The sequence below is a fragment of the Podarcis muralis genome, chromosome 14 (assembly GCF_964188315.1).
Source record: "Podarcis muralis chromosome 14, rPodMur119.hap1.1, whole genome shotgun sequence".
Classification (NCBI taxonomy): domain Eukaryota; kingdom Metazoa; phylum Chordata; class Lepidosauria; order Squamata; family Lacertidae; genus Podarcis; species Podarcis muralis.
In genome coordinates, this window is record NC_135668.1 from 23,384,699 (window position 1) to 23,412,340 (window position 27,642).

Below are 27,642 nucleotides of genomic sequence, written 5' to 3' on the forward strand. Positions count from 1 at the left end.
AGAGCTCCTTTAGGGAAAGTGCACGGGAGGGCGGAGGGGGGAATTATCAGTAATGTTAGATGATCAGATCTTCACATTTTCAGATGCTTCATTTGCAAAGGAATTTTACACTGGTATCACCTCAGACTGGGTTGCTTTGTGCAAAGTGGTTCTATGACTACATGCTAGAAATTAAGACAAGGGACTTCTGAGTCATCACAACCATCAGGAAAAGTCACCTTCTCCATTGCAGAAAAGACTTATTTCCACTGCTGGTCAGTTGCAGTTTTTGAACAGTGCTTAAGCGTGGCTGGGGCCACAATGCAAAAGGGAAAAGGGATGGGGAGGGAAAAGGAAAAATTAGGGCACCAGTTCTGATAATGATCATCTGGGATGGAAAGAGCCAAAGTTGGCCAGCAGAACCAATGGAGCAGGTCAGGCTTCCCATCTCTCCCTCTGCTTTAGCTTTTCATGTGTTCTTCTTACCAACTGCATCCCCCTTCCCCTCTCTTCCTACTTTGGCATACGCATATTTCCAGGAAGCAGATGGATTTATGTACTTGTCATCTTGAACTCTCTGCTCTTTGAAAATGGTGAAGTCATTTTTAATTACACGCAGAGATGAAAATGCTGGCCCCATCTTGTTCTCAATATCACCTGGACTTAAAAAAGACAGCTTGGAGGCAGTTGGGGGGGGGAAACTTGGTAGGTAGATGCCCCTTTGCATTCTACAATATACTTCTAAGATACCTTTTTTTCTCACCTCGATGTAATTTATTCCTTTTCCCAATGTTGAACTATTCCCCTTGAATTCAGAAGGTGTTCCATTTCTTACCCCCACTGGAATCAAACAAATCATTTCCTTGACACAAAAAACTGAAAGATGGTTTTTGACAAGACTGGGGACAATCGTTATATAGCTTTGGTGTTTCTTTCCCTCTTTGTCCTTTGCTGTCTCCCCCCCCCCCTTTTTTTTTTTTTTTAAAGCTGTGAAAAGTACATATCTTAAAGTCTGCTATAGACTAATTAGATTGCAGCTCAGGTGACCTTGGTGACACAGAGTGCCTTCCATCAGGTTTGATTGGTGGCCCAGCTGTGCCCCTATCTGGACAGGGATAGCCCAACTTCTGTTGCTCAAGCTCTGGTAACGTCTAGGTTAGATTACTGTAACATGTTATACGTGGGGCTGCCTCTGAAGACTGTTCAGAAACTTCAGCTGGTGCAGAAATCAGCAGTCAGGTTGCTCACCAGGGCAAGATGGTTTGAGCATATGACACCAATCCTGGTCCAATTGCACCAGCTACCTATTAGTTTCTGGACCCAATTCCAAGTGCTGGTTTTGAGCCATATAGCCTTAAACAGGTCAGGACTGCAATACCTCAAGGACCTCCTCTCCCCATATAAACTTACCCAGATCCTGCCCATTGTCTATGTTCCAGTAGTTCTGAATTTATGATACTAAAAGTAGTTGTTGGAGTTGATTGAATGTTTATGAAAAAAATGTATCACGTACTGATTAATGCTGGAAGCTTTAGTCCAAATTAATGGCATGGACATGCAGGACGTTGATTTTGCAAATCATCCTTTCAGGATCCAATCCTTCATTTTAGGTTATGAAACTACAGCCATGTTCTGTCGGTGAATGATTTACTGGAAATCTATCTGCTACATTCAAGTCTACTTTTCTTTCAGCCTTTAAAAAAGAGTAGGATAGTTGGTTGAGAAGGGAGAGGGGAGCAGTTTTATGCTTCGTCACAGCAAATCACTGGACCTGAGGGAAGCCTTTCTGTTCCGTCAGCTCTGCCCCCTGGCCCAGCCCGTATCCAAACCTGCACCCCCATTTGCCAATCCTGGGTGCAGGTTTGGATCTGGTTCATGATAGACGGTGCAGGCTTACGCCCCTGCCGCCCCTGCAGACTGAGCATTGATCCTGAGCCACCCTTGTCGGGGCTTTTGGAGGAGCCTCTGCCATCCTGCGATGCCACCACACCAAGAGGGTGAGCAGACATACCACCTGATACCTACTCCAAACAAGAGTTTTCCCAATATATATCTACCCCAGCATCCAATGCCAGTTGCAAATCTTTAATCTTTAAGTGGAAGGCCCATACAAGTCATACTACAGCCAATGAGTTAGAAACAGGCATATATACATCCTACCAGACTAATCTTACCTCATTTTTTAAAAATGGATTACTAGTGTAGTAGATTGTTGGACTGCTGTGGACATAATTTATCTTTATTTCTGTAAAGCATTTGGCTACAACCGTCTTTTTTAAAAAAAAGAAAGTACAGGTATAGGGAGATAGGGAATATCTGGCTTAGCTACGCAGAATATTATAGTTCAGCACAAGCTGAATATGTGTCAGCAGTGTAATGTGGCTGCAAAAAGGTGGAGCTAATGCAATTTGCAGTTGAATGTTTAGAGAAACCTTTTGATGGTAAGAGCAGTTTGTCAATGAAAGCAATGGTCTAGAAGAGCAGCCTTTCAACCTTGGGACCCCAGATGTTATTGGACTACAACTCCAATCATCCCAGACCACTGGTCCTGCTAGCTAAGAATGGTGAGAGTTATAGTCCAAAATCATCTAGGGACCCAAGGTTGAGGAAAGGCTGATCTAGAGTGGTAGTGGGCTCTCTCTCACTGGGGTCTTCCAGCAGAAATTGGACTGGATTTGCTTTATTAGTTCAGATGCTATGTATGCCCCTCTTCAACTTGCTGATTCTCTGAATCAAACATCAGCCACGTAAGACATCAATATGAACGTGCATGTGTATATGAAGCAGCTAATAGAATTTTTTAACATGTCTGATGAAATTATTCTTTAAGTTCTTTTTAGAAATGGATATTAACCTAGCAGGGAGAAGGGTTCCAGTGAAGTCTGCTCCTTACCATTCTTATTTTATATGTTCGGGGATTTCTTCTTTTGATGGGGACCATTTAAACACACATTTCCATCGCCACGTCTTACAGGTTCAACTGGTGCACTGTTGAACTATATATCTGGACCAGGACGTCAAAATTATCTCCCAGTGAAATCAGTGAGACTTGTCTCCCAGTCAGGCTGTATAGGATTTAACATTTTTGGTACAAATTACAGCATTATCAACATTTACTTCCCTTCTGCCCTTAGCACCCTTGCTGTTCCCAAAGCACAATGCCATGTGTGCAAGAATCCCTCATGTGTACACTTTTCTGTATTCCCTGTTTCCTGGAAAGCTGATTCCCACCCCCATCCCTAAAATAAGCCAGATGTCTCCTTAGCTGCCAAACCCAGGCAGTTCAAGATAGATGTTAAAGTCTGTCTTCCTGGCACTGAAAAGACTAATTGCATAGCCTAGGTGATGATCTTGGTTTCCCAGGAGAAGCAATCAAACTAAGCTCAAGGCAAGGAAAGAGAAAAAACACACACACTTGGTGGTTCTTTGTGTACTGAGAAGCAGAGCTGGCAGAAATTGTGGAAAAGGCGGAGGAAACCTTGAATCTTTGCCCTCTCTGTGGGCTCATAGATGCAGACACATAAATGTAGAGGCAGGTAAACATTTGCCGTTTGCAATACAGACCCCTGAGTGGTGTGTATGTGTATCTCCACACAAATGTGCATCCATTTTGATTTGATAAAATCTTCATAAACATGAGAGATACTAGTCAAGCAACAGGTAAATTCGTATCCCACATATGACATGGTTTAGGGGCATAATTGTGACTCTTCCACTGACCACAGGCTGCAATAGATCTTTTGCATGCTTCATGGCAGGATCATGCAAACGTGTGTTAATGCTTTCAAACCCTTTTGAAGCTGGGAATAGCTGTGAGAAGGGCTGGGCATTGTCGAGAAACCAGGTCTGTCTGCTTGTGTTGAAAGGACCACCCAGATAGATTTATATGGACCTAGCCCCAAGTGTGAGGATATGGTTATATTTAGTAATGTTAGACTTCCAAGCTACATATGGAGGAAATGGAGAGATCAAGAAGAGCAACAATGGAGAGCATACATGCATCATGTGTTGGCAAGGGAGGTACAATGTATATCACCATAGGTGTTTAAAGCAACAGGGTCAATGCAGAGAAGTGAGAGTTAACAGCCAAATCCTATGTCGCTTCAATTTGTTTCTGCTGCTGTTAGCTGCAAGTTGAGTGGAACTATCAGAACAGCAACCTGGTCGGGGGATTTGCACTTTCCTGGTGGTGCAAGGAAGGCAGCTGAGTCACTTTCCCCATTTGCATGGGAAAATATAACATATTATGTTTATTAGATTAGAAACAACTTGGCAGGGAGAGAACTTTTTTCACATTTCACAATAAAAGATGTTGAAGTATGTGTGCCTGTGTAGAAGACATTGCAAATTTGTTTTCATAGTGTGCAGATGACTGGAACATGTTAAAAAAAGTGCAGGATGCACCAGTTCTGACCAGGGGCCCCATTCCTGATTTCCAGTGGTCTTCCACTCCACCCCACCTCACAGACTGGACTGGAGCCTCTTTGTTGTCTCTGAACGGCCACAATAGCTTCTCCCCTTGTCTCAAAGGGTTGTTTCCTCCTCCTCTTCCTGTGGTGTGGGCCCTGCCATGAACGGAGACTGGAAGACTCCTGAGGGACAGGGTTAGCCAGCAGAGCTCAATTGCACAACCTTCTTTAAAGGGAAGCTGTCCAAAAATATTGCGGTTTGAGCATCAGCTAACTGCATTACTTGCCAGGGATTTTCAAAGCCAATTTGGGCATCATCTGATGTCATCCCAAGAGCCTCTCCGCTGTCTTCATGGGCCTTCTGACTGTTATATACAATTCACCAAGGTCACCTTCTCTTCTCCAGTGCTCCTCAACTTGTGGGAAAGGCCTTCAGTCCCGCGTGGTACAGTGCATGCACAAGGTCACGGGGCGCCATGGCAATGAATGCCCTGTCCTCTCCAAGCCTGCAGCCTACCGACAGTGTCACCAAGAGGCCTGTAACGAGAAGATCAATGTGAACACAATTACCTCACCAAGACTTGGTAAGTATGGCTGCATTTGTCACCCTAAAGAAACAAACTCTGAAGCTAGCGACCATTCTCAAACGACTTTGTGTTGATGTGTAGAGTGTCAGAACAGGTATGGCTCGGCAGATTTGCACAGCAGGGTTAAAAGCACCTCAGAGGATGGGGCATTTAGATCAGGAAAACTGCACCCCTCCCCTACTGATGCTATTCTGATCAATCCCATCTCTGTCCCACCAGCATTACTCTGACTGGAGCCCCCAACATTGCTTAAAAGTGGACAAAAGCAGCAGGAGATCCAATAACGGCTTGATCTGTAACATCAAGCTTATTTTAGTTATTTCACAATATTTATATGCCACTTGATTATAATAGAACCTCAAAGCAGTTTGCAAAAGGGGAGGGAACAACACTAAAATTATCAGTAAAAAAAAATCCCAGTTAAAAACACATATTTAAAGCATTCAAAAATAATTAAAATCCGCTATAAGCTAAAACCACATTAAAATACTGGGATGGCTTCTACATGTCTGGATAGACTTATTCAGCCACACCAAGTATATTTATATATTTGTTTTATTTCACGTGTATATATGTACCACTTGATTGTAATAAAACCTCAAAGCAGTTTACAAAAATAATAAAACAATAAAAGTAGTCTTTAAAAAGCATTTTTAAAAAGCGGCTATTCAGAACCTTCAAAAAAAGATGCCTGCCTGATGTCGCTGTTCGGCCTTGATTAAATGCAATTAACATGTCTAGGGGTTCCCCCTTCCCAAACAATGTCCATGGAAGGGTGGGGGAACCAGACTGGAAGCCACAGGCAAGGGGGCGTGAAGGTTCATATCTTTCCTTTCTTCCACTGCAGTCCTGATGAAACACCCCACCCCTGAAATCACTACTACTCCCAGGAGGAAAGCTTTTGTCTAGTTGACCCTCCTGACACACGTGGATTCCCTCTTCTGTGAGAAGGAAACATTTGGCCTTAATTTGGAAAATGTCCACTTCAAATATTTCCCATGTATGATAAGTGGGAGGTCCCTGGGTATACAGTGCTCTGAACAAACATTTTTAAATGTGCCTGCTAATTGCGAGGGCTACAAACTTGTGTTTAAAAAAACAAAGCACACACACAAGTGAAAATGGAGATTCCCAGGAAGTCAAGTACTGAAGTAAACACCCACCCTAGTTTGCCAGGTCTTAGCATAGTGCTCATGTGTGTATATCAGGAGTGAGGAACCTTTGACTCTCTAGAAGTTGCTGGACTACAACTCCCATCAGCCCTAGCAAGCATGGCCGATGGCCAGGAGTGATAGGAGAATGTCATTCAGCAACACCTGCAGGGCCAAAGATCTCCCACACCTGCTGTATATTATAAAACTCTGAGAAGAGATTCAGCCAGGGCACCTCCTGCATCGCTGATCTGTGCCACCACCTTCCTCCCAGATCAGTAAAGGGAGCCTCTATGTTCACCTGGCACCAGTAGGGGTGGTGGAAAGGACTGGTGGAGGAGCAGCTTCAGACCCTCCCAACCTTAGACTCTGTATATTTCATGAGAGCTATGGCAGCAGCACGGGGCCTGCGTGAAGTGGTTCAAGTTTCCCAGCAGCTATGACTTACTAGGCAGCCTTAGGCAAGCTTCAGGGTGACCAGGTGGAGATGGAGGAGAAATGTGATCCAGTTGGTATTTAAAGGCAAATCTACCTAATTTTCTCTTTCCATAACAAGATGAGAACAGAAACGCTCCCATCCTTCAAAATTCACAATTCTCCTAATTTTGCCATGCACTTCTCCAATCAAGTACTGTGCAGTGGTACCTTGGTTTTTGAACATAATCCGTTCCGGAAGACCGTTTGAGTTCTGAAACTTTCGAAAACTGAAAACTCAGTAGCCGACAGCCAGGCCTCAGGATCTTGCACTCAGTGGAAGCCGCGTGGCATGTTTGACTTCTGAAGCGTGTTCGAAAACCAAAGCATTTACGGCATTTGAAAACCAAAATGTTCATCAACGGAGACGTTCGAAAACCAAGGTACCACTGTAATGTGTTCAAAAAATGCACATGGCAGTGAAAATTATGCAAGAAAAATGCATTGTATTAGGGAAAGTTGCTTTACAAGAATGTGTACAACGAGGAAAACACCACAGTAAAATCCTGACAAATTTCCATGAGGGTTCTTTAATAAATGAATAAATAAATAAATCTCAGGGACGCGGGTGGCACTGTGGGTTAAAGCCTCAGCGCCTAGGACTTGCCGATCGAAAGGTCGGCGGTTTGAATCCCCACGGCGGGGTGCACTCCCGTCGTTCGGTCCCAGCGCCTGCCAACCTAGCAGTTCGAAAGCACCCCCGGGTGCAAGTAGATAAATAGGGACCGCTTACCAGCGGGAAGGTAAACGGCGTTCCGTGTGCTGCGCTGGCTTGCCAGATGCAGCTTGTCACGCTGGCCACGTGACCCGGAAGTGTCTGCGGACAGCGCTGGCTCCCGGCCTATAGAGTGAGATGGGCGCACAACCCTAAAGTCTGGCAAGACTGGCCCGTACAGGCAGGGGTACCTTTACCTTTACCTTAAATAAATCTCAAACAGATGTCAACAACTGAACTTAAGACTGGGACAAATAAGAGATACAGAATGGATCAGCTGTGCCTAGCTATTCCTCTGCATGACTGTTAGCCCTAGTGCATGCATCCACACTCCAGAGCCTTGATCATTCTGGCCTGCCTTCCAAGTTTGTTGTAAAGTTTATTCAGGTGATGTGTTTGAAGTTAATTTAACCACACAGGGAAAACACTGCCCACAGTTCAGTCCCCAGTTAAAATGACTTGGGGTAAGAGCAGGGGTCAGTAAACTTTTTCAGCAGGGGGCTGGTCCACTGTCCCTCAGACTTTGCGGGGGGCCAGACTATATTTTGAAAAAAACAACGAACGAAATCCTATGCCCCACAAATAACCCCCAGACACATTTAAATAAAAGCACACATTCTACTCGTGTAAAAACATGCTGATTCCTGGACCATCCGCGGGCCGGATTTAGAAGGCGACTGGGCCAGATCCGGCCCCCGGGCCTTCGTTTGCCTACCTAAGGGTAAGAGGGCTGGGAGGAAACCCTCAAAAACCACTGCCAGTCAGAATACCTGGATAGACGAGCTAATGGACTGGGCTCCAGATAAGGCAGTTTTTATATGTTCATAAATACAGAGTATTGTGGGTTGTGTAACCCTTTCCCTGTGGTCCCAGGCTCTTCCCCAGAAAACTTTTTCTATCTTTTTTTTCTCTCTCTTCCTCCCGCCCCACATTATATTCCAAAAGCTGCTCTGACCTACAAGTGCACAGGCGACCAGTGGATGGTATACTGCCGCGTGATTCGGGAGAAAAATCTCTGCCAGGACATGAGGTGGTATCAGCGCTGTTGCCAGACCTGCAGAGACTTCTATGCAAGCAAGATGCAACTGAAAAGTTAATGACACCCGCCTTTTGCTCCTTTAGGGTATTACAGCTCCTATGTACTGCTTCATAAAAAAAATGTGTCATTAACTTATGGAACTGCCTGCCACAAGATAGTGGCAATAGCCACTTAGCTTAGATGGCTTTTTTTTCTTTTTCTTTTAAGGATTAGACAAAATTCATGGGGGGGGGGATAGGTCTGTCGATAGCTAAACAGCCATGAATGCAAAATGGACCCCCCCCCCAAATGCACAGAGGCAGTCTACCTCTGAATGCCAGGTGCTGGTGACCAACAACAGGGGATGGCCATTTCCACTGGGCACCAGCGGCACCTGGCTGGCCACTGTTAAAATGTCAAAATGCTTGAATAGATGGACCTTGGCCCAGTGCAGCCAGGGAAAGTTGCAAGCTTGAGGGTAAGCTGCCTACCAGATCTTCAGCAAGCCACTCAGACTTGGTGGATTCCAACGCTTACCTAATAGGACTTGAAACTCCTTTTGCAGACCGGGTGAACCAAAGCAATCCACGACTGAAAAAGAGAAAGAAAGAAAAATTCGTCTCCAAGCCAATCCTAGAGATTTTTATGATGTTTTGACGTTGTGACTTCCCCCCCCGCCCCCCAGTAATATATAGATTATTTCCAGCCACTGGATGGCTTGCTACCATTTTCCTTTACTTAAAAAAAAAAAAAGGAAAAGATTTGAAAAGTGATTAAATTGACTAAAGTTACATGTACCTCAACAGGGTAAGCCTCTGGCAAATAACTCAGTGTAGATAGAGACATTACTTAATGCTTCAGCCTTTGGCTTCTACGTTCCATTCCCAGCCCGAAAGTGCGGGCGGAGGCCGGGTGGCTTGAAAGCAAGAACCATTAATGAAATGCTTAATTTTTTTATTTTTTTTAAAAAGAGGCATTGCTAGAAAAGCTCCTGAAAGCCAAACAGCAGTGGATGAACGCATCTGAAATCTCTGCAGAAAGCTCGCCACAGCTGCTGCCAGCATTCCACTGAGTATAATTTTAAAGGAGTGAAAAGAAGAAGAAAACCGAATCAAGGGCTGACATTCCGCTTCCTCTCTGCCAACATATATTCTCTTTTGCCTTGTTTTGTTTTTTATTAAGGTGCTTTATTTATCCAGTGTTGCAATACATAAATAGAAGACGACTGTAATGATCCCAGGAGACCCAGTTTAACTCAAAATGCTTCATAACTCTACAGTGGTACATCAAGTTCAATCGTGAAGTTTTCCATCAGACCAGTTTCAGTAGCCCAGCTGAGCTGCATAAAAACATGCCTGGCCCACTGCACCCACCACTGCAGCTGCATAATAAACCTCCACATGTGGCACAGAAATTTCAGTGGAAGGGTCAGCGCTAAGCATTGAAAGCTTATGTCCGGCATGGGGAACCTGTGGCCCTCTGGAGGTTGTTGGACTCCAATCTCCATCAGTCTCAGTCATCAGGGCCGGTGGTCAGGGAAGGTAAGAGCTTTAGTCCAGTAACCTCTGGAGAACCACAGGTTCCCATTCCTGTGCTGCCTATTATTTTGCAACAAGTCTGGACATCTGTGCGGCGATCACAGTATTAGAATTGATGTGTTGAATCTGGGGGACAGGGGTTAGCAGGAAGAGGGGTTAAATCTTCTCGGCTCTGTTATTTTGGGAGAGAATCGTTACTTTATCTCTTCCTGGGCAGAAGGCATATCCCTGTTTCTCTTCTTCCACACCCACACTCCGGTCTGGACATCATTTATCGTTTCCAATCTGGACCAGTGGAGTAGTGCCACAGAGCTGCCCTCCCAACAGCGGCATTGATGTTACAGCTCACCTGGATGGTACAGAGGCAGGACAGGGCTGCAGGAAGGACCCAGCACAGCATCACCAGCACAGCCAATCTGGATCTCCTACTGCGGTGCTGAACCTTGCTGCTGTCCCACCCCACCAGCCCTCCCACTGTTCAGATAAGCAGCAGCGACACCACTGCTGGGAGGACAGCTCTACCCCACCGCCCCAGCCACTCTTGCATTCAGTGGTGGGAATCTTTTCTCCCTCTCTCTCCAAAGAAATAAAATGGAGTAGAAATGTCATTTCTGAGGGTTGCTGTGGAAGACCGATGCAGCTCAGACGGTACCTTTCACAGGCTCTATGGCAAGCAGTGCTGTAAGCAGAGAGAAGCATTGCCGCTTTCATGGGTGTGCCAATTTAAACATGTTCTGTTAAACAAAGTGCATTCAGGTCAGATGTTTGCATCTCCAGCCACAGTGCTGAAGATTAAGCTGTGAATCTCCACCTCAACACCTTCGCTACGGTGACAAGTAGGTAGCAAATGGGAGGCTCTGCTCCATGAAGCCACTCTGTCCTCTGCAACTCTGTTGACTGGAAGGCCAAGTTCATATTAGGACATTCTGACACCCCTAATACAGAAATGGCCCCGAGTTGAAATCAGAACTCACAAAGATCTCTGGATGTGCAGTCAGACATGCATTTTGTTTTTGTTTTTTAAAAAGTTCATCCTAATGAAACGACATTGAAATCAATCTACTAGACAAATTGGTTTTTAAAAAACCCCTCAGGCATGGCAGATGTCGGACAATGAACTGGGTTTTCCAGTGTGCGGACCTGGGATCTTATCAAGATGGAAATAAAGATAACGGTGCTCAAAAATTCAGGACCAGCTTCTAACCCTTCTCAAGGCAATGGGAATGTTTGGATCAAAAGGAGCTTATTCACTCGCTGAGCTTCATTGGTGCTAGCCTGCTTCTGTATTATCAGGTTGTTTGTGGGGCAGGGTTCTGTGGTTCTTTATTCTTTATACATATAGTTACAGGCAGGGCTGCAACGATGACTTGGCAGCCATATGCAAAGACACTGTGTAGTCTTGGTGGTGAGTCTAGTACATCCTTCCCCAACTGCCTACCCTCCTGTTGTTTTTAACTACAACTCCCATCAGCTGTGCTCCTATCACTCCCCAGCATCATATGACTGTGCTGACTGGGGCTGATGGAAGTTGTAGTCTAAAACTTCCCTAAGATGGGGAAAGCTTACACGTTTTGGATTGGATCCATTGCTAGACCTACTCAAGAGTACACCCACTGAAATGAATAGACATGATAACTAACTTAGGCACATTACTTTCAGTGGGCCTCCTCTGAGGTAGGCTAACCTTGGCTACAACCCTTTGTTTCTTGTCTAGCTTATGGGAGCTAACCTCAGATCTAATCCAGAGAGTTTGTGTTGGATTGGGACCAACTGGACATTGGCTGATTGATGGTGTACACAAGTCTCATTGGTGAGTGACTGTGGTAGGAATTCGCTAGGAGTTACTTCTGAATAAACATGCTTAGGACTGCACTTTACTGGGAGACTTGGGTTCAAATCCCTCCTCAGCCTGGAAGCTCACTTGGTGGTCTTGGGGAAGTCAACCTAAACACGGTTACAATAAAACAACCTGACTTCCACTACTCTGTGAGCTTCCGAGATGAGGAATATGTGATAAAGGTAATATATTCCACCACCCCGCAAAAAATAAAAATTTGCCCAACTTTCTCTGGATTCTGTCAAATTTCTGTACAGTGTAGCTACTAATTATCCAATCCAGTTTATCTTGTTGAGTTCACTTGGCGTTTGTAGTAATGCTTTTGGCCTGTGTTATGTCTTTATAGTATTCCTTATTCTCCTCCTCAAAATCAATCATAGAAAGACCTTCAGACTGCATTTCAGGCCTCTTTGCTGGTGTCTCTTAGATGTTATGGCTACATCTAGGAAACTGTTCATGAACGAACCAAACCAACATACTAAGGCGATCCCTGGTCAGATGCTTCTAGTAAAATGATCATCCCATCCTCATTCTGCTTCTGCTCTGTGAGATCAGGCCCATCCCAGGCTGATAGCCTGCCTGTACCCTCCAGAGTGCCAGTGTTGTGCCAGGGTTCCTTTCAGACCCCAATCCAGCAGTTCTGTGCTGTGAAAAAGTCTTGTTTGGGATGGAGTGGGTAGCAGGCTGGCCTTTGTGCTAGGAGGACTGGCAGAGAAGCTTCAACTCATTTCCATCACTTTGGCACTGGTCCGAATAGCCAGACCTCATCAGCTAGCTCACAGCATCATGGATTAGGCTGCAATCAAAAGAGCCATGATCCTGCATGCTGAAGGTATTGTTTGCCTTGCACTATGAAATGCTAGCCTTGCAGATACAGAGACTGGGTTGTATGACTGAGAATTAGTTTAGATGGCTTTTTTTAAAAGGGTGTAGCCAAATCCATGGGAGCTAGGGCCTAATTGGTGTTAGCAACAATTGCTAATGGAGCCTCTGTACACAGAAGAAGTGTACCTCTAAATATTTTGTGCTGGGGATAAACAACATGGAAAGGGTAGCCCCTTCAAGGCACAGATGGTGTGCCTTCTTGGAGGATCACTGGAAACAGAACCCTAGGCTAGGTCTTCCTTTGACCCAACATGCCACTCTTAAACTTATGCTGTATAGCAGGGATGGAGGACTTGTGGTTTTCCCAGTGCAGTTGGACTCTATAATTTCCACCAGTCCCAGCCCAGCATGCCTAACAGGCAGGAAAGATGGGCAATTGAGTCTAGCAACATCTAGAGTGCCACGGGCATGGAAGCCAACTCCTAGTGGTTGAGGCCCCTTCAGTCCCCTCCAATAAAATATTAGAGGGGCTTAGTTGAAGAGCATTGCTGTTCAAATGGTTTGTGTGTGCTGTGTCATGTGATGGATTATGCAGGACAGGGCTTACCTGCCCCCCAATATTTTATTCAAGTTGGCACCCCTGGCCATGGGTTCCCACCATCCCTTCTGTACAGTGAATTAAGTGCTTGAAATTGAGGGCAGTTTCCAAAACGGTTGCTGAGATGGTGCAAGGGTTTGTTCAAATAAAATTTGGTTTTGAAAAAGTCTGGTGGGCCATTGCAAGATCTGAAGCAAGGCTGAAGTTCACAGCATTTTCTTTTTCACCTTCCGTCTCCTAAACCAGTCCTATTGCCCATCTCCCCATTAAACGCACAGATCTTTTGTCATGCCATTGTGTTGTCCCTTGCACAACAATCTTCCAGCAGTGCAGCAAGTATGCCAGTAAGTGACTTTAATCCTACATGCAACCTGTTTTTGTGTTGTTGTTTTTTAATTTACCACGCTTTCTTGGGAAAAGGAAAATCCAGATTAAATGCCATTTTGATGCCAGCAATGTTGTGTGTACACTGCAATTAACATGGGTTCATGTGGAGCATCAATGCCACATCAAGCACCCGCAGCCAGAATATATACAGTGGCTGTGGCTTCTTCATCTGTACTTACTGTGTAGGCACCTGTTGGTTTCAGTGTAGCTACAGCAACGCCTTTGGTTTGCTTCCTTTGAGCCCAGCCCTACAAGGGTAGGAATCCCATTGTCTAAAATCCATTTTCTATGTGCTGCTTTTAAGTACTGTACATTTGTAATTGCACAAGTTGTCACATACGGAGTGTAGATTCTCACTATCATATGGTGCTATCTTTTTGTCTTTTGTCTATATGATTTTTTAAAACAAACAAACAAACACCTTTGCAGTTGGATACTGATATTTTATTTTATTCTAATGCAAGGTAATAATACCGTGTTACGTTTTTCAATACCAAGTGCAAAAATGTGTGTGTGTGTATATATATATAGATATAGATATATTTCCCAGTAATTAATTTTCATATGAACTGTAGCCATTGGTAATATTTCTAATTCCTTGCCCCACCCTACTCTGGTGCTGTAAACAAACAATAATAATAATAATTCCAGTAAAGCATAATGCAACAAATTGTAAATTAAAAGAGATTCCAATTTGGGGATTTTTTTTAAAAGGTTCAACATGTATAAGATAATAACAGCAGCAATAACAACAATAATAAATGTATTTTTTCCATAATAATTGCAAGCCTTGCTTTTACCTGTATCATGCAGACCTGAGTTGCTTCTGGATAGCTTGCTCTGTTGGCACCATGATCCTAAACTCATACTTGCTTTCTCTTGTGCAGAGAGAGTCAGTTCAACTGCATTTCCAGCAGGCCAAAATTGTATTTAGCAGGGGCCTCATGTGCAGCCACAATTAAGGCTGCAGAATCCATAACGGACACAAGCCAATGGAACATGATGTGTTATGTGTCATCATTGGCAACATCTGAAAAAGCATGGACTAAATGGCCCTTTGACTGCTGCAGCCCCACCAGAATATCAGGAAATGAAATCACTTCCTCTGGGTCCTAGCCCCTCTCTACAGTCATACTTCATGTTGCGTCCGCTTCAGGTTGCGTGTTTTCATCTTGTGTCTCGCGGCAACCTGGAAGTAGCGGAACAAGTTACTTCTGGGTTTTGACGCTCGTGCATGCACAGAAGCACTAAATCGTGGCACGTGCAGACGCGGCGCTTCTGGATGCGAATGCTTTGAGTTGCGGACGTGCCTCCAGGACGGATTACGCCCGCAACTTGAGGTTCCACTGTAATTGTTATGATGGGGCTCAATTTGCCCAGGGAGTCAGTTGCCAACTGCCCCACAGGCTCAAGCCAGTGTGCTCTGCACATTAGTGGTTAGAGCATCTGCTTTGCATGCAGAAGGTCCCAGGTTCAATCCCTGGCATCTCCAAGTAGGGCTGGGAGAGACCCTCTGCATGAAATGCTGGAGAGCCTCTGCCAGTCAGCATAGACAATACAGAGCTGGAGGGACCATTGGCCTGGCTTGTTTTAGGTAGCTTCCTGTACTTTTATTGAGGCAGTAAAACACAGTAAAGAATGTTGGTGCTGGCACAGCTGCAAGGCCCTTGTAACAGCCAGAGCTGGACCGAAAGTGGGGCATGGGGAGTGGCAACACCCTGAACAATATTACTGCTCAGGCCAAGAGAGACTGGAGACGACTCTTCTCCCACAAACCCAATGCTGCAATCAAACTGTATGTACTCAAAACTCTAGTTACCAACTGAACACCAAGTGGCAACACTCGGAGCGAAAACAGACCACTGGAGAGGCTACGTGGGAACAGGGTAAAAGGTAAAGGGACCCTTGACCATTAGGTCCAGTCGTGGCCGACTCTGGGGTTGCGGCGCTCATCTCACTTTATTGGCCGAGGGAGACGGCGTACAACTTCCGGGTCATATGGCCAGCTTGACTAAGCCGCTTCTGGCGAACCAGAGCAGCACACAGAAACGCTGTTTACCTTCCCACCGGAGTGGTACCTATTTATCTACTTGCACTTTGACGTGCTTTCGAACTGCTAGGTTGGCAGGAGCAGGGACCGAGCAACGGGAGCTCACCCCGTCACGGGGATTCAAACTGCCGAACTTCTAATCGGCAAGCTCTAGGCTCTGGGGTTTAACCCACAGCGCCAGGGAACAGGGTACAAGTGCCAAATCAGCCCATTGAAGGCAGCCCTAGAAGCTTAGCTGACTATAAGCTCCACGGTACATTGACCAGCTTCACTGCTGGAGAACTATTGCTTCGCTCTTGGAGGTAGCAGCAGCCAGAGACCATCAGTGGAAGAGGTGAGCTGTTCATCTGGCTTTCCTCCACAACTGCTAGAATTCTTCCTCCTCTTGAGGAAGCCACCCTTTTTGCACCTTTGGTTGGCAAAGGGAAGCCTGCCCCAGTGCCCCATCTCACCTACGCAAAATAGTCTGAGCATATTACACCAATCCTAGCCCGACTGCAATGGCTGCCAGTTAGTTTCCAGGCTCGATTCAAAGTTCTGGTTTCAACCTATAAATCCTTAAATGGATCAGGACTGCAATACCTCAAGGAATGCCTCTCTCCATATGAACTTTCTCAGACCTTGCCATCTTCATCTGGGGGCTTTTTTCATATACTCCCTCCATGAGAGTTCCAGAGGGTGGCAACATGAGAACCTCTTCTGTGGTGGCTCCCCCTTTCTGGAATGCTTTCCCCAGGAAGGCTTGCCTGGCCCCTTCATTACATATCCTTAGGTGCCAGGCAAAAATGTTTCTCGATAACCAGGCCTTTGGCTGACTAAACATTCTATGACTTTTTCAATGTGTTTGTGGGAGGAGGGGCTATTAATTTGTTTATGGTTTTTGAATTACGTATCTTGTGTTATCATTTTGTATTTTTATATTGTGAACCGCCCTGTGATCTTCGGATGAAGGGCGGTATACAATTTTTAATAATATTAATAATAACCATTCCTCGATCCAATGCTGCCTTCCCAGCACAAGGAGGCTTCCTGTTCTTGGAGGTATCAGAGGTACTAACCGAGGCAGCCTCCCATCGAGGCTATAAAACGGCAGCAAAACACAACAGGCCTTGTCCAAAGGTCGCTCTCTATTAACACATCATTAGCCTTGGAAGAGTCCATCATGCGCAGGAGCCAGATGAGATTGTAATTGTTGAACTCCCTAAACAACAAAAGGCCTGTGGGGGCTCCCTAGGAAGCCAAGAGGCATTGCATTAAGTTGGGAGGGTGAGAATTAATGCTGTAATAGGTTTGGCTGGAGGCATTGGAGACTTCTGCCAATAAACGCCCTCCTGTAATTTTGAGCTGCATCTACAGTGGGTCTGGCAGGTACAACCAGCATAGGATTGGATGATTTCCAAGGGACAACAGCCCCGTGTACCTTCCCTCTTGCTTCCAGCTCCCTTTGGAACAGTCTTCTATTGAGTTCATCGGGGACAGGCAAAACCAGACCATTACAGTGCTTCAAAAAACGGTGCCTGAATAAGAATCCCAGGGCGGCTGGGGTTTTTTGTTTTACTTTTCAGAGCATAGCAATCGCTCCCCAGTCCTCAGAGTCCACCTGTTCCCTCCACTCGCTCTCAAGTCTTCAGAGAAGCTGACGGCTTTACCAGTCTCTTGAGAGTTTACCAGCAAGCCAGTCTGACTGTTTGTACATTAAGAGGTTTTCTCTGGATGGGAATTCCTTTCCAGCAAGCCAGATAATGGAACACCTTCTCATTTCAATCCCCAGAAATGCAGCTGAGCATTACCAGCCTCCTTAAAAACAAAACAAAAACCCTTAAGTCTAAAGCTCTTTAGAACTGCTCCCTTGGGTAGATGAATCAATCAAGGTTTTTTTACCTGCAGATAAAAATGTACACAAAATCTGTGGGGCTGGCAAAAAAGAAAGATGCTGGCATTTTAGCTTTGAGAGTGTGATCCAAAACCACAAGTTCCCCTTGTGGCCAACAAGTCAAACAACCCACTGGGGGAAGAGCTGTGGCTTGGTGATAGACCACCTGCTTTGCCAGTAGTAAGTCCCAGGTTCAATCCCTGCCATCTCCAGGTTGGGCTGGGAGACACTCTCTGCCCGAAACCCTGCAGAGTAGTTGCCAGTCAGGGTAGACCAGGGGTGGAGAACCTCCAGGCTGGAGGCTAATCTTGGCCCACCAGTGAATCCAGTTTGGTCCACAAAGCCATTATCCTCAAAGCATGCCCATCTGCCCTGATGAGGTCTGGGAGGCCTGTATTTAATCCTGTGAGTTGGCTGTGTCCCATGTTCTAAGTAGAGAAACATGTTGTGTTGTGTAGTCAAGGCAATCCCTGCTCATCGACTGATGAGTGGAGATTAAAGCACTTCTCAAAAGCGCTTTTTGAAACAGTTCATGCGTTTCTCCTGAGAGGGGGCAAGAGAAGTGTACAAGCTGCTTCAAACAGCACTTTTGAGAAGTGATGTAAAGCAGTCCCCACACTCCCATTTCAACTGAAATGTTGAGTGCAGGGGCTGCCTTAAGGCGCTTTGCAAAAGCACTGTTTGAAGCACACACACACACACACACCCCTTCATTTAAAGGAGAAGGGGGCGGCTGCTTCAAATAGCACTTTTAATATTAGACAAGCACCATCTCTGTTGTCTTTTTGGCACCTACCGCAGACCTTCCTCTTTCACTAAGCCTTTTGAAGGTTGTATCTGTAGTGGAATTGTCTTTAGATGTTTTTATTGTTTTATCTTTTGTGTGTTTAATGCCCTGGATTCTTTGGAGAGGAAGGAGTAAGAGGGGTATAAGTTTAACTGATCGATTGACAACAACAACAGCAACAACATTATTATTAAAAGCCAATGACTTCAGTAGAGATCCTGTAAAAAGGTCTGTTTCCCATAGACAGTTAAGTCAGAAACAAGAAATCTAGTAGCTAGACAACCTACATTAATACTGGGTCCTAACCTTTGCCAGACAAATTTACTTGGAGGAGACTTTCCAGTTTTCTTTAGAAGGCATTTGTTATGCAGGCAGCAAAGCTGGAGTGCGAGCTGTCACTTGGCCCAGCTCCGCCTGCATTTTCTTGAGCCACGCACATGTCTATATCATGGGACTCCAGGAATTTCCTCCAGCTCTCAGATGGAGAGTGGAAGCTGCTGGCGGGACAGAAGCACTCTGTCCAACAGACTTGCTCCATGACCTAAAAAAATGCACAGGTGGTTAACAAAACTTCAGCCATTTCTCTCTCGCTCGCTTGCTGTTTTACAGCCTGCAAATTCATTTGCTTCCCCACACGTTTCTCCCTGGCAAAATCACATAAGGTGCATCCAAGACAAGTCTACTTTCTTTTCCATGAATAATTGCAGTCGCCAGTTGCACCAGCAGTAATTATTCAACTTTGAGGGTAATTAATACATGCTGTGCCTCGCAAAGCTGCCTTATACGCACTCAAGACCATTGCTCCAACCAGCCTAACCCAGTGCTGATGAACAGCAGCTCTCTGGTGACCCGAGCAGAGATTTCCCTCAGCTCTGCTGTTAGAAATCCTTTTGTTGAGATGCCAGAGCTGCCTCATTCCTCTTTTTATCTAGCAGCGACATATCACAGCAAATTTCCCAAATGCTCTTGGGTCCTCTGCAGTCTCCTTCTGGAAGTGCTCACTGCAGCCTCCCTCCAAGCTTCAGGCTCTGTAATCTGACTGCATTGCCATACTTCTCTCAGAAGAGAAGTCTGGGGACGGAGGGAGGGAGGGAAAACCAGTTGCATCTCAAACACCAGTTGCATGACTACTTCCCCATTCCTTGATTTTAGTATGGACAACGCATCACTGCCCATTAGCCACACTTCTTTGAACAGGGACAAGCATACTTATGAGATAACTTGCATTTGGTCACATGGCAACCGTCCTAATCTCTCATTTTGCGATGTTTGGTCTCAAACAATAATCAAATTATTATTGACGGTATAACTGAAGGTTTCAACAAAACAGGACTAATGATATGTGCGCACACATGTAGGTTTATTAGAAGTTGGGCTCAGCAAAGCAAAATATTTCCCTATCATCACCTCCCACATTTTTAATGCTTTATTGTTAATTGTTTTATTTCCTGCTAGTTACCGTACATCTCTTCCCTGCTTCTCTGTAGAACAGGTTCAGGGAACCTTTAGCCCTCCAGATGTTGCTGAACTACAATTCCCATCAGCCCTGATCATTGGCCATACTTGCTGAGGTTCATACTTGCTGTAGTTCAGCAACACCTGGATGGCCAAGAGTTCCCCATACCCAGTGGTGTGCCGTCAGGAGACTAGGCTAGCCCCCTAAATGCTCCCAGTAAATTAGAGTATTAAAGTATTAAATCCTGGTGCCTCCTTCCCAAAGCCTAGGACTCATCTGCCTGGCTTAGGGAGGGAGGCGTAATACTTCAACATGGTCCAAGAGCCACCTTCCCAAAGTCCACCCAGATTTGGGAAGGAGGCAAAAGGGCTCCAGCATCCTGTTCAGCTTAGGGAGGCATGATGCTCTCTCACACACAATGTCAGGACAACATCACACATATGATGCCCCCAACATCACCCTTGCAAGCTGGCGCCTCTGCCAATAACTGTACCCTTAAGAAAAAATTCACTGCATGCCACTGCCCTACCCATACCCTATCCAGAACATAGATCTCAGGCAGGCTACAGCTCAGCAAAACTAACACCACTAAAACTATCATAAAAGAGCATTGCAGGACTGAGGTTGGGCTAAAATCACTACCAACCATATGATTCAATAGTTGTAAGACTGGGGTTTGGAGAAGAGGAGGCCTGTTGAAATGGTCAGACCCATTTCTTTTGCTAAGCCAACAGCCTTACGTAGGCAAGTCTACTACATACCCCCTTTGTTACGAAAACAAGGGGCAATTTGTTGCCAAAGAAATAGAGGGTGCTTTGAGGCAGGCAGCTCCTTCAGTCAATTCTTTTTCCTGCGTAAGCTGCGTGTGGAATTGCTGTTGACTTTCCACAGCCTAACCTGGTGATGCTGGGGACTGAGCATGGGGATTCTATGCATGCAAATCATGCGCTCTACTGCCACAAGTTTCGAGTTTGGGCCCTGAGGGGAATTTGGAGATGGCGAGGTCAGGGAAATCAGCCAGGAGGCTGGCACCACCGCTTCCAGAATATACTGCCTCAGACTTCTTAGAACCCTATTTTGGCATTTAATGGTATATGAAGTTGTAAAATAAATAAACAAACCCACCTAATGGTAGGGCCAGCCCCAAAGACAGGCTTTGTGGCACACAAAGCTCTTGACTTCCAAAATCTTGTCCCTTCGCAGCCTTCTTCAGCGAATGGTAGAACCACCTCTGCCAACACTCCCATTTGGGGTGAGGATTAGGTATTTCCTGGCCTCAGACTCTGTCTGAGCACCACACAGGCATCTTTTCTTGTGGCCCCTAATTACACAGATCCAGCCTGACCCTATTTCATCTCCTCAGCAGACACTGTACCAACTTATGACCAGAATATATAGCAGAAAACAGGGCTTATTACATTCACAAGGAGCTTGTGAGGAGACATTTTGTTATAATCTATGGCAACAGCATCACCTGCTGACTAATTGTTAAATTGCTCCTTCAACGTTTTCATCCTGAGGGGAAATTTGCACCTTGCTTGAGGGAAATTTTCCCTTGAGATAAAGGACACTTGTCAAAAAGAAAATAAAGGATACTTATCAAATTATATACACATCACAAACATGGAAGTGAACTGGAATCACAACCAATACTTTGCCAAACTTTATGCCTTCAATAACCTGTTACCGAATAAGGCAAATAACTATCGTACCCAGAAGCATTAAAGAACCTTTTAATGAGGGTGAAAGAGGAGAGCGCAAAATACGGTCTGAAGCTCAACATCAAAAAAATGAAGATCATGGCTACTGGGCCCATCACCTCCTGGCAAATATAAGGGGAAGAAATGGAGGCAGTGAGAGATTTTACTTTCTTGGGCTCCATGATCACTGCAGATGGTGACAGCAGTCACAAAATTAAAAGACGCCTGCTTCTTGGGAGAAAAGCAATGACAAACCTAGACAGCATCTTAAAAAGCAGAGCCATCACCTTGCCAACAAAGGTCCGTATAGTTAAAGCCATGGTTTTCCCAGTAGTGATGTATGGAAGTGAGAGCTGGACCGTAAAGAAGGCTGATTGCCGAAGAATTGATGCTTTTGAATTATGGTGCTGGAGGAGACTCTTGAGAGTCCCATGGACTGCAAGAAGATCAAACGCATCCATTCTTAAGGAAATCAGCCCTGAGTGCTCACTGGAAGGACAGATCGTGAAGCTGAGGCTCCAATACTTTGGCCACCTCATGAGAAGAGAAGACTCCCTGGAAAAGACCCTGATGTTGGGAAAGATGGAGGGCACAAGAAGAAGGGGACGACAGAGGACGAGATGGTTGGACAGTGTTCTCGAAGCTACAAACATGAGTCTGACCAAACTGCGGGAGGCGTGCTCTGGTCCATGTGGTCATGAAGAGTCGGACACGACTAAACGACTAAACAACCCAGAAGCACTGAGTGGGATGAGATGTAAAAATTCCAGAATTTTGAAGCCATGGGGGAAGTGTTTGTATTTCCCCCTCCTATTCTGTTCTCAAGGGGGCGATTTTAAAAATGCAACCCTTACTTCCTTATCAAGCCTAAACTTATCTTTCTGTTTTAACAACACGAAATGCATCATATCTAAGTTAGTTGTTAATAATAACAACAACCAAATGTTAAATTTAAACATGCAATATTTGGTTGTTGTTGTTGTTGTTGTTGTTGTTAATTAAATTTGTATACTGCCCTTCATCCACAGATTTCAGGGTTGTTCGTAACATAAAAATACAGAATAAAACCACAAGGTGCACAATAAAAACAAGAACAAAAATAAACGAAACAATAAACTCCACTTAAAATGACATAGAGTCTATGTCATAGGCTGTCAATCAGCTAAAGGCCTGGTTGAAGAGGAACATTTTCGCCTGGTGTCTAAAAGTGTACAATGAAGGCGACAGCTGAACCTCCCTGGGGAGAGCATTTCCACAAACAGGGAGCCACTGCAGAAAAGGCCCGTTCTTCATGGAGGAGGCACCCAAAGAAGGGCCTCAGGTGGTGATTGCAGAGTCCGTGTCCTTGACGGGTCAGCAAGCAGGACGTGTGAGCAGCAGTGCCCTTGTGATACCCATCTAATGGCATTCCTCCAGCAATGGAAGTAGAACATAGCCCCCGTTGGCTAGTAGTTATTCATAGCCTCATCTGCCATGAATCTTGCACTTCAACTCCCAGCAACACCCAGAGGGCCTCAGGCTCTCCATTCCATTTCTGACCTCTATCCTTTAATATGAGTGCTGTAGAATATCCAACTATAGATAAAGAAATACAAGGAAGAGGACATGGGTAGGGTGTATCTGGTTTGCTTGCACAAGGCCCCAAGTCCAATCCATGGCATCAGGTAGGGCTGGGAAAGACCTCTGTTGATAGCCAATGTGGTGACCTCCAGATGCTGTTGGACTGCAATTTCCATCAGCCCTGATCATTTGGTTATGGTATCTCGGACTGATGGGAGTTGTGGTCCAATGACATCTGGAGGCTTCCACCACATTGGCTATCCCTGGTGTAGACTATGCTAACTTGGTATAAGGAAGCTCCATACGTTCTTCTAAATGCAGCAAGAGATGGCAAGCCTGTTGTCCTTCACTAAAGCTAACCTGTTGTCCCATTAGACCAGTGTTTCCCAAACGTGGGCCTCCGGCTGTTTTTGGAATACAACTCCCACCATCCCTAGCTAGCAAGGGATGATGGGAATTGTAGTCCAAAAGCAGCTGGAGACCCAAGTTTGGGAAACACAGCATTAGACAAAGCAAAATATTAAAAATTGCAAAAAAAACCCACACACACATGCTAAGTGCCAGAGGTTACCAGCACAAAAGGATTATAAAAAGACCTCCCTTTCACTGGCCACCTTTGAGTTCTGAAAATGCCTTGACTCTTTGCCATTGATCTCGTTAAGAGGGATTCCCACATGGCCAACTATGATGAAAAAGACAATCTGCCATCTCACTAGGCTCCGCTTTTTATTAATCCCAGATTAGGAATCACGTCGAAAGTAATAATCGCTCAAACGATTTATGGGTTGCAATATCTAATTGTGCAAGTACTGGACAAAGCTTTCAAGTTGGATGCCAATTTGAACAGCTGCAGCCTGAGCCTTGGCTGGAGAACACCCAAGTGTTTTTAGAATGATATATGCAAAACAAAGGGAAGTCCAGTCTAGGGCTCTGGAGAATTATCATTATAACAGTTATATATAAGGGAGGCAGGACAAATCTGACTCAGTTTGGATTTAAAGGCAAGCCCACTTAATTTGTACTTGCCAGAATAATACACGAACCAAAATGCAGCCATCCTTCAAAATTCACACTTCAAATTTTGCAAGGCAGTTCTTTAGTCAAATAAAGTGCAAAAAATCATTTTCCAGGGTAAACTGTGCATACAAGTGAAAACAGCATACAAAAATGCATTATACAATGGGAAATTGTTTTGTGAATATTATGCAAAAATTGCATACAAGAATGTGCATATTAGGAGAAATTTGCATTAAAATGCTGGTGCCTTCCATGTGGACTTAAAAAACAATAGCAGCAAAGCGGTGTGGAAATGTGAAGAACTGAATTAAATATTGGAAAAGTGAGAAACAGAGAGAAACAGAGATTGACAGATTCATCTACCTTTCACATAGAGTTATCCTGCTTCATCCTCGTGACAATTATGTTTTCATTTGTTTTAAATATGGGTGAACTGCTAAGCGTTTAGAAGTATCATAGAATACCATACAACAAAGCAGGTAATATAAGGTTCCAAAAAATGGAGACAAGTTCCTATCAGCGAATAGACTTGCTCATCTAGTAAGGCCTGGGTAATTTTTTAAAGGTGTTAGAATAGGATGAAAACTATGCCTGTCTAATTTTGAGGGAAGATGTGCTCCACAGTGCAGCTGCACTAAAGGTTTAGTCTGAAAAGTCACATACCATATTGTATTTTTGTCAAGTTGCTGTGAGACTTTTTATTGTAAAAAGCAACTGATGAAATGAAATCTAATGATAATAATAATAATAATAATAATAATAATAATAATAATAATAATAATAAAAACAACTTGGGTCCCAAAACAAACTGAGTCCCAAGTTTGTTTAGTTAAGAATCATGCCTGCTTTGGCACAAAACCACACACATGTGATAACACATGTGAGGCTGTCAGTAGTTTTGTCACACACAAACATTCTCCATCCAAGGAACATCTTATTAAAATTCTGTGAAAGAAAGAAAGAAAGAAAGAAAGAAAGAAAGAAAGAAAGAAAGAGAAAGTAAGTGCCAAGGTAAACAGACCGGCGCCAAATTTACATACCTCGCTCAAATCAGCTTCTCCCCAGGCAGTGATGTTGCGATAGCTGGAATTAATTCACTGAGGAGGAACACACATATCCCCTGTGCAGAAGGTTAGATTGCAAGGTCTTTGGGGCAAAGATCTTTCAACTTGCACGTTTAAGCTCCTTGCCCATGAATGTTGCTCTATTAAAAAAAGAAAGATTTCAAGAGAGGAAAGACAGAAAAGCCTATTTAATCCTTTGCCAACCTGGTGTCATCCAGATGTTTTGGATTACAACTCCCATTAGCCCCAGACAGCACGCAGACCCAGTTGGGATCCAGAACATCTGGAGGGCACTGGGTTGGCAAAGGCTGGCCTAATGCATGCCATATTGTTTGATCCAGACCAAAGCCATGGGCGATGCACAATCAGTTCCAAAACAACAGGGTGTTGTTCTCCAGCTCTGTGTCTGAAGTCTGCTGCTAAAACCTGAATTGTTCTTTTGATCAGCAAAAGGCTCCTAATAGCCTGGCCAATTGCATGGTCCAACAATGGCAGAGGCCAAGGAGAACCCAGCTGTACCAAGCCAAGGGCCCATTAGACCAGCACTCCATTCTCACAGTGGCCAAGCAGATGTCTCTTCGGAAGCTCACCAGCAGAACCAGGGGCTCCCAGAGGGTTTATGGGGCCTGGGGCATGTGCAACTTGGAGTTCCCCTACAAGAACTCAAGAATGTGTGTACAAAGGGAGGCATGTGAAAATTATTGCTTGCATGGACTGCGTGCGAGCAGTGGCGTAGCGTGGGGGGTGCAGGGGGGGCCGGCCGCACCGGGCGCAACATCTGGGGTTAGGGCAAATCCACAGGTTAGGGGGCGCAAATCCACGGGTTAGGGGGCGCAAATCCATGGGTTAGGGGGCGCAAATTACTTGCCTTGCCCCGGGTGCTGACAATCCACGCTACGCCACTGCGTGCGAGAAGCAGAAATCTCACACGCAGCTCTTGGAAAAAGGAGGGCCATTCCCTGGCAAGAGCTGGCACAGTTTACATCACAGACAAGCTGGAAGAACATAGTAAATGTGTATCAAACATATCCTACAAAATTAGAAAGCAAGGAACAAAATAAAGTTGGAAACACTTTCTGTGTCTAGGTGCATGCAACAGGAATTGCAGGTCTAAGCAAAGTCTTCCTTGTCTTCATTGATGCAAAGTTATCCTGACTTGAGAGCCAGTGCAGTGTAGTGGTTAGAGTGCTGGCCTACGACCAAGGAGCCCCGGGTTAAAATCCCCAGCCTTCCACCAGCAATATGGAGAGAATGATACTGGACTATCTGGACTACTGGACTATTTTACAGCCTTGTTGCAAATTTACTAAGCTGATTTTAGGCCTAGGGCTTGGAAAAACTCTGGGGGTTCAGACCTGCGTGACCTCGCCCAGTCGCTGTCTCCCAGCCTCACCTACGCCGCAGGGTTGTTGTGAGGCTAAAACGGGGAAGGGGAGGAAAAACAAGGGCATCCCCTTGAACTCTTTGGAGGAGGTAAAGGTAAAGGGACCCCTGACCATTAGGTCCAGTCGTGACCGACTCTGGGGTTGCGGTGCTCATCTCGCTTTATTGGCTGAGGGAGCCGGCGTACAGCTTCCGGGTCATGTGGCCAGCATGACTAAGCCGCTTTTGGCGAACCAGAGCAGCGCATGGAAATGCCGTTTACCTTCCCGCCGGAGTGGTACCTATTTATCTACTTGCACTTTGATGTGCTTTCAAACTGCTAGGTTAGCAGGAGCAGGGACCGAGCAACGGGAGCTCACCCCGTCGCGGGGATTCGAACCACTGACCTTCTGATCAGCAAGTCCTAGGCTCTGTGGTTTAACCCACAGCGCCACCCGCGTCCCATCTTTGGAGGAGAGGGTGGTATAAAAATGCAGTAAATAAACAAGGCTGCATCCCCTGTTCCTAGGAATTTGGCTGCAACAATTACCTCATAATAATAATAATAATTTATTATTTGTACCCCGCCCATCTGGCTGGGTTTCCCCAGCCACTCTGGGTGGCTTCCATAGAAACCAAAAACCCCACTAAAATATCATACATTAAAAACTTCCCTGAACAGGGCTGCCTTAAGATGTCTTCTGAATGTCAGGTAGTTGTTTATCGCTTTGACATCTGCTGGAAGGGTGTTCCACAGGGTGGGCGCCACTACCGAAAAGGCCCTCTGCCTGGTTCCCTGTAGCTTTGCTTCTCGCAATGAGGGAACCGCCAGAAGGCCCTCGGCGCTGGACCTCAGCGTCCGGGCAGAACGATGGGGGTGGAGACGCTCCTTCAGGTATACTGGAGCAATTTATTCTTGACAGCAATTATGAAGCGGCCTTCATACGAGGCCCCAGCAAGCTCAGCCCCCTGCTACTGCTGCTAGAGTACTGCCTTTCCCCACACCTTCCAATATCTATGGGGAGCAAAGAAAGAAGGGGGTTAAAAAACAAACAAACAAGGCTGCTGTTCCTTTAAGGCCAACGCGCGCTTCCCTCCTCCGCCTCCCGAGGCACGTTCCTGCGCTGACCTCTCCGCCGAACTTGACTTCAAGGAACTGCTCTACGCCCGCCTCCGCCCACCAAGCCCTAGCCGTGCCCATTCTAGCAGGTGATTGGCTGCGATGCTGCTCTTGCCCGCCTTTCCTGGGCCATTC

At 45.4% G+C, this 27,642-nt stretch overlaps 1 protein-coding gene and 1 long non-coding RNA gene across 5 annotated transcripts in view; one reads left to right on the forward strand and one right to left on the reverse strand.

Moving 5' to 3' along the window:
* The window catches only part of ADAMTS17 (ADAM metallopeptidase with thrombospondin type 1 motif 17), a 173,567-nt gene extending 159,268 nt beyond the window's left edge, over nt 1-14,299 (forward strand). For 2 of the 3 annotated variants that reach the window (XM_028705340.2, XM_028705341.2), the window contains 2 exons: nt 4,795-4,972; nt 8,261-14,299. In XM_028705340.2, the coding sequence (XP_028561173.2) occupies nt 4,795-4,972; nt 8,261-8,412 (330 nt within the window). In that variant the 3' untranslated portion in view covers nt 8,413-14,299. The remainder of the gene's footprint in view (nt 1-4,794; nt 4,973-8,260) is intronic. The other variant, XR_013390667.1, reaches the window with a different exon arrangement.
* LOC114583954 (uncharacterized) lies at nt 4,796-27,547 on the reverse strand. 2 transcript variants are annotated; one of them, XR_013390668.1, is made up of 4 exons: nt 25,002-27,547; nt 14,654-14,707; nt 8,871-8,924; nt 4,796-4,925 (listed from the first exon to the last, which is right to left on the reverse strand). It is a non-coding gene; the product is annotated as an uncharacterized LOC114583954 (long non-coding RNA). The 2 variants fall into 2 exon arrangements; XR_003703616.2 differs by lacking the exon at nt 14,654-14,707.
* Nucleotides 27,548-27,642: the final 95 nt, after the last annotated feature.